Source organism: Natrix helvetica, assembly GCF_964273705.1.
Source record: "Natrix helvetica genome assembly, chromosome: Z".
NCBI classification, from domain to species: domain Eukaryota; kingdom Metazoa; phylum Chordata; class Lepidosauria; order Squamata; family Natricidae; genus Natrix; species Natrix helvetica.
The window spans coordinates 143,017,072-143,023,403 of NC_138554.1; the positions used below are offsets into that span (position 1 = coordinate 143,017,072).

Below are 6,332 nucleotides of genomic sequence, written 5' to 3' on the forward strand. Positions count from 1 at the left end.
CTGAAAGCCAGCGAGTAAAACAGCGAACGAGGCCAAGCGAGCTCAGGGCTAGAGAGGGAGGAGACCCTCCAAGCCGCCGTGGGGCTCCTGCAGCCTCCGGAGCTTAAATGCTTTCCCTCCCGCAGCCTCCCATTGGGCTTGCCTTGTTCCCCTGCAGGGCACGTGGGTTGGGGAATCCCGGCTTTGCCCGCCTTAAAAGTCCCACGGTTGTTTTGCAACCCCCTACTTTAAATGGGGGGAGGGGGATGTTAATCTGCGGCGGACACGAACCGCCTTTTCCCCACTAACACGGTTTTTTAAAAAAAAGCACGCACAAGCTTTCGTGCTTCAAGTGGCTTTTTTGAATTGCTGTGCTATGCAATGCAATGGAGCACAACGCAATCTAACGCCCCGAGTCCTTTCCGGGAGAGGGGGCGGTCTATAAATGTGAATAATAAATAAATAAATAAATAACGCAACGCACTGCTGTGCTATGCAATGCAATGCGCTTCTATGCAATGCAATGCAATGCTATGACGTGCTATGCTGTGCCTTAAAAAAAGACACCTGCTCCTCCTCCTCGTGCAGAGTTCCTTCTGGGAGATGGGCAGCTGTACATGTTTGTTAAATGGATAAATAAATATTGTGATGTATTGTGTAGTATATCTCGTGAAGAGCTGCCCGTCAGGAAAGTTTATGAGTTTTCATAAAATGCAGTTAGTTGAAAAAAGTGCTACCAGATTCCTGTTTTGAGGGAAGGAGGGGAGGGGAGGGGGAGTTGGCTTGGCCTTGCCTTGGCGTCTGTGGGCATAAAGGAAGTATAAATGCCTGATTTTTCTTCCTCTCCGGCTGGAAATTCTGGAAATCCAGCAGACTTCTGTTGGAAGAAACGTCCTTCTGGGTTCAGTTCCAAGTGGGGGGAAAAGACACTGGAAACACGGAGGCTGCTTTACAAGATAGTTTTTAATTGTGGACTGGACCACGTGGTTTGAGCACCTGGTGGGAAAAGGTGACCACACGCTCCAAGAGGGCAGAAATGTTGAAAAACCCTGGTTTTATGCCCCCCCCCCCGCTTTGAACTTCAGCGTGTATTCTGATTGGTTGTCAGACTCCCATGGGGCCATGCAGGGCAAATCTGTAGGCTGTCTCCCAGGCTTACTTGATTTGCTAGGTGATGATGTAATCTTCCCAGGTGCCCTGTGGTGAGATGGGTAAAGGGTTAATACTATCATACCTTTTAACCCCATCACCCTGGAGCTGAAGGGAGTAGATCTTTGTTATGTAGAATAGACTGACTCAGGCCTTAATGGCTTATTGACCAGGGTGGAGGGGAGCTGAGTTTCTGTCTCTCCTTTAGAGGAAATATTCTGTCCTTTTAATATTTTTTAGAATATTCCATTTCTCTAGGAGAGAGGTGGGTGCTAACTTCCTACACTTCTACAGTGCTAAATTAGGGAAGGCTGATTTATGGCAAATGCAATAATCCAGACTTCTATAGAAGAGACGGATTACAATATCAGGCCTGGGAAAAGTCAGGTCAGCTATTGAAAAAGGCAGACGTTAAAATGAGCCATTTCTTTAAAAAGCAGGAGGCAGCACCAAACTGGCACAGTGAAGGGTATAACTTCAGAAAGTGCCACCATGTCAACTTTCCCAAATTCTCAGCAATTGCTGTGCTGGCTGAGGGATTCTGGATACTAAAAGCCGCGCATCACGAATCTTATCACGGTTGGGAAAGACTTGGTAGTGTGGAGTTGCCATATTTCTCTTGTGAAACATACAGCAACTGCAGGAACGAAGGCTACCCAAGTTTGGGAAGACAGGATGGAAAGTTCCTGATCTCCTGCAACCGTTCCACAATTGTAGGCACAAAAACAAGATCTGATGAGGGCTTTACAATCTCACCTCTCCTTTTGCAGTCCTGTAAGGGTGGGCTGCTGCCTGTGGGCTGTGTCAGCTTTTAAAGTCACCCATTATGGTCCTCTCAAGCCTGTTGTAGGAAGTTCAAACCCACCCCTCTCCTAGAAAATGAAATATTTTAGGAAATATTAAAAAGGCAGAATATTTCCCCTAAAAAAAGAAGTAGAAACTCAGCCCCCCCACTTGCCAATGGGCCATTAAGGCCTGAGCCAGTCTATCCTACATAACAAAGATCTACCCCCTTCAGGCACAGCCATTTCATTACCCTTCATTGTCTTTGTGCTAACCAAACTTAGCGCACAGACAACCTACAAAGCTCGCTATGACCTCTGACCAGAATACTCTTCCTGTGCCCCAGGAAGTTCAAAGGCCAGAGAGGGCGTAAAACTCAGGGGGGACTCTCAGCATCTCTTCCCTTTTCTTCACCCAGAAGCTCCAAGGCACGGGATCCTCCTGTCCACCATTGAAACCACCTTTCCAAACAGCCTCCGTGTTTCCAGGGTGTTTTTCCCCCACTTGGAACTGAATCCAGATGGACGTTTCTTCCAACACGGTTCTGATGGAATGAAAATGGAACGTATTTTATTGTTATTTTGGGATTAAACATTTAAGACCTAAAATCAAGATGAGAGTTTTAAAAGCAGATGCAGCCCAGAACTTCCCATCAAGCCTAATGCTAACATATGTGATGTGTCTCTTTCCCCATCTTGCAATTTTCAATCCTAGCCCCCCCCCACTCCCCCCCCCACAAAATATTTGGCCAGGCCTTTAGTCAAAGATTGCCTATTCCTGCTTAAATGCTTTTCAAACACTTTCTCTGTCTTTTTGTCTAACAAAGAAATCTCAGCTGGTAGACGCTCCTCGATACCATTCCAAACACTGTCGTCTTAAAAACCTCCAGTGATGAAGCACCCACAATTTCTGGTGGCCAGCTGTTCCCTCGGTCAATTGTCTTCACTGTTAGGAAGTTTCTTCTTAATTTCAGGCTGCTTCTCTCCTTGAAGAATTGGAAGATTATGGACGGATTGAAAAATAACAATAATAACTTAAAAAAAGAACGCAGCAGCTTTGTGGTTTCTACCAGGCAAACCGCCAAAGGCTCCAATTTTACAGAAGAAAAATCTACGCCAGGATGTCCACCAGCTTCCTTTATTTCTCAAAAAAACCCAAGTTAGCATTTGGGGGGGGGGGGGTTGGGAGAGAAGGGGGGGTGAGGTGACCCCTGCCAGGTTTCCGCCCTTATGCGCCCTGAACAATTTCACTTCAATTGACAGCCAAGAATCCATTTAGTGACCGTGATGGGGCCAAAAAGCCACTTGCGACTGATCCTTGTACTTACAGCTTACAGGATTCTGATTTGGCAACTGTCACACAGTGAGTCTGGCCGCAGTGTCCTTAAGTCCACAGCATTGACAACCTTCCCGGCTGGGTTCCAACCAGCCTAGGCAACAGGGAAGGCAGCAAGGGGGGGGGGGTTCCTCAAGTCCCATTTGTGCGATGTCTCACTTAATGACAATCCCCTTGGTCCCTATTGGGATTGTCAGGCCCTTTAAAGATTTCCTGGGCTGGAAGAAGGGAGTTAGGCGCCTTGGAAATCCCTGGTGTAAGAATATTTACTAGATGAAGGGTAACAGAGCTATGGAGAAGGTGGGGGAGAGAGAGGAGGAGGGGGAGGAGGAAAAAAGTAAGGAAAGGGAAGGAAAGAAAAAGTGAAGGAGAGAGCAAAAGAGAAGAAATGAAAGAGAAAAAGAAAACAAAGAGGGAGAGAGAAAGAAAAAGAAAGAACGAAAGAAAGAACTGGGGGATGGAAGAAGAAAGATAGAAAGAAAAGGGAGGAAAGAAGAAAGAAAAGGAAGGAAGAGAAAGAAAATAAGAGAAAAAGAAAGAAAGCAAAGAGGGAGAGAGAATGAAAAAGAGAAGGAATGAAAGGAAGAGCTGAGGGAAGAAAGCAAGAGAGAAAGAAAGGAAAAGAGAGAGAGAGAGAGAAAGCCAATACAGATTGTCCTTGAGTTGCCACCACTATTCAACCCAAACTTCACCTTGCCAAATGAAAGATTTGTTAAGGGAGCTTAGCCCCATTTTCAGCCATCCTTTGCCACAGTGGCTCAGCGAATCCCTGCGGCTGAATAAATTCGTCACCCAGTCATTAAGCGAACCCGGCTTCCCCCTCGGACTTGGCTGGTCGGGAGGTCGCAAAATCCTGGATCCCAGGGACCCTCTGAAGGTCGTCAATCCGAATCAGCCGCCAAGCATCGGGAGGGGCTGCAACCGTCCTCATGCTGAGAAACACACCCAAGTCCCATTTCTTCCCAGGACCATTGGAACTCGGGCCAGTCGCTAAATGGACTGTTGTAAGTTGGGGACTGCCGGCATTCCCCTCCTACCAAAGTGCCCCCCCAAATAAGGCCAGGGTCTCCAAACATCTAGGGGGGGGAGGGAGGAAGAGGGAAGGGTCCAGGGGGGGGGGGGGTAGAGACTGCAGACCCCCTCCCCCTAAAGATGCTCAGGCAGCCACCAAGCGAGCGTCCCCACTCCTCCTGTCCCCCAAGCAGCAGCCATTGCGGTGAACCTCCGCCCCCTTGTGTTTGGGGTAGGGCCCAGCCAGCAGCCCCCCTCCCTTTGCAGAGAAGCCCCCCTCCCCTCTGCCACCACCACCCCGGCACCCACCGTGGAGACGGTGCATTCCCTTTTTCCTTCACAGCTTTAATGGAAAAACAATGACCAGCGGTTGGAATAGAATAGAATAACAGAGTCGGAAGGGACCTTGGAGGTCATCCAGTCCAACCCCCTGCTTAGGCTGGCAAAAAGACGCCCAGACTCGGCCCCGCTAGCCCCCACCAGGACTCAGAGCTCAGCCCTGTCCCCCCAACAGGACCCGGCGTCCCAACAGGCGTCCCCGAGTCTGGGCGCAGAGCGGCCTCCTTTGGTGTCATCTGCGGTAGACGGCAAAGGCCACGAAACTGAAGACCAGGGTGAGGCCGGCCAGGCAGGTGGTGGCCGTGGCGGTGAAGACGTGGCGGTGCTGCAGCTGGAAGTACCACAGGGCAGCCAGCATCAGCACCAGGAGGGGCATCATCAGGCTGCCCACGTTCAGGGCGGCGTGGGCCGCTTCGGCATCGGTCCGGGGGCCGGCATTGGGGCCGGCTGGTGGCGGCCGGTGCTGGGCGACGTGGCAGTGGAGCACGCTGTTGTTGGTCAGGTGCAGGGCAGCCAAAGTCTGGGCGTCGTCCCGGAGGAGCTGGCCCTGGTAGATGAGGCGGACCAGCTGCTCCTGGCCGGGGAAGTAGAGCCTAGTGGGCGAGGAAGGGGAGAGGCAGTGGGCAGGCAGGAAGGTCCCTTTGGAGTGGGCCCAGGATGCCAAAGGAGGAGGCTCCTCCTGCCCCACTTTGATCCAGCCCCCTCCTCCCCTTTTGCCCCCTCCTCCCTGTTTCCCCTGAATCCCCCTCGCCCCCACCCCACCCCAGCCCCCCAACTCCCTCCTTTGCCTTTTCCCGGGTCCCAAAGAAGGGGTGGGGGGAGCCTCCTTCTGAAGCCCCCCCCACGAGCTCCCTCCCCAGCCCCGGGGAAATCGGGGTCCTCTCCCCCATTCCCCACCCCCACCCCCGTGGCTGACCTCTTGAGGGCGCCCACCGTGTCCCTGGGGCGGACCCTGGCCAGCCGCTCCGTCTCGTTCAGGAACTTGAGCCGCAGGACGAAGGGGGACCCGGAGCCTTCCTCCCCGCCGCCGTCCTCCTCCTCCTCCTGTCGGCCCCCACCGCCGTCCCTGGGGCGGGGCGGGGCGGGGCGGGCGGCGGCGGCGGCGGCGGGGCGGGGGTCTCGGCGGGCGGGGTCGGCGGAGAGGGCTCCGTCCCCCCGCTCGCCCGTCCGCGTGGAGAACCAGGCCAGCCCCAGCAGCCCCAGAGCCGCCACCAGCGCCGCCAGCGCCGTCACCTCGTCCCCGACGCCCTCCACCAGCGCCATCGCCCCGCCGCCTGCCCGCCCCGCCGCCGCCGCCAGGGGGAGTCCCCGGCACGCGCTTCCGGGTCGCCCCGTCTCCCGCGTCACGCGCGCGCCATGGCCGCGGAGCCCGCCGGGCGCTGTAGTCGGAGGCCTGACGCGCTTCCGGGAGGCCTGACGCGCTTCCGGAGGCCCGAGGCGGAAGTGGGCGCGCCCCGCTCCCTCCTCCTTCCCCCGCTGGGGATGGTGGGGGCAGCAGGAGAGAGAGAAGGAAGGAAGGGAGGAAGGAAGGAAAGAAAGAGAGACAATAGGAAGAGAATAGAAACCACAAAAAGAGAACTGAAAAAAAGAATAAGAGGAAAAAGGGGGGGAGGGTGGAAGGACGGAAGGAGAGACAATGAGAAGAGAATAAAAAGGACAAAAAGAGAATGGAAAAAAGAAAGGAGAAAAAAGGAAGGAAGGAGAGACAATGAGAAGAGAGAGTAAAAAAAGACAGG

General features: G+C 53.4%; 1 protein-coding gene across 1 annotated transcript; it reads right to left on the bottom strand.

Moving 5' to 3' along the window:
- Positions 1-4,581: 4,581 nt before the first annotated feature.
- Positions 4,582-5,887, bottom strand: LOC309382068 (transmembrane and ubiquitin-like domain-containing protein 1). Its single transcript, XM_081933533.1, has 2 exons — positions 5,513-5,887; positions 4,582-5,189 (listed from the first exon to the last, which is right to left on the bottom strand). Exons 1-2 carry the CDS (start codon positions 5,857-5,859, stop codon positions 4,829-4,831), a joined length of 708 nt encoding a protein of 235 aa, XP_081789659.1. The 5' UTR covers positions 5,860-5,887; the 3' UTR covers positions 4,582-4,828.
- Positions 5,888-6,332: the final 445 nt, after the last annotated feature.

Coding starts and splice junctions, on each gene's coding strand:
- LOC309382068 (XM_081933533.1), bottom strand. CDS start 5,859: ATGGCGCTGGTGGAGGGCGTCGGGGACGAGGTGACGGCGCTGGCGGCG. Junction 5,190..5,512: donor ACGGTGGGCGCCCTCAAGAG/GTCAGCCACGGG, acceptor CTCGCCCACTAG/GCTCTACTTCCCCGGCCAGG.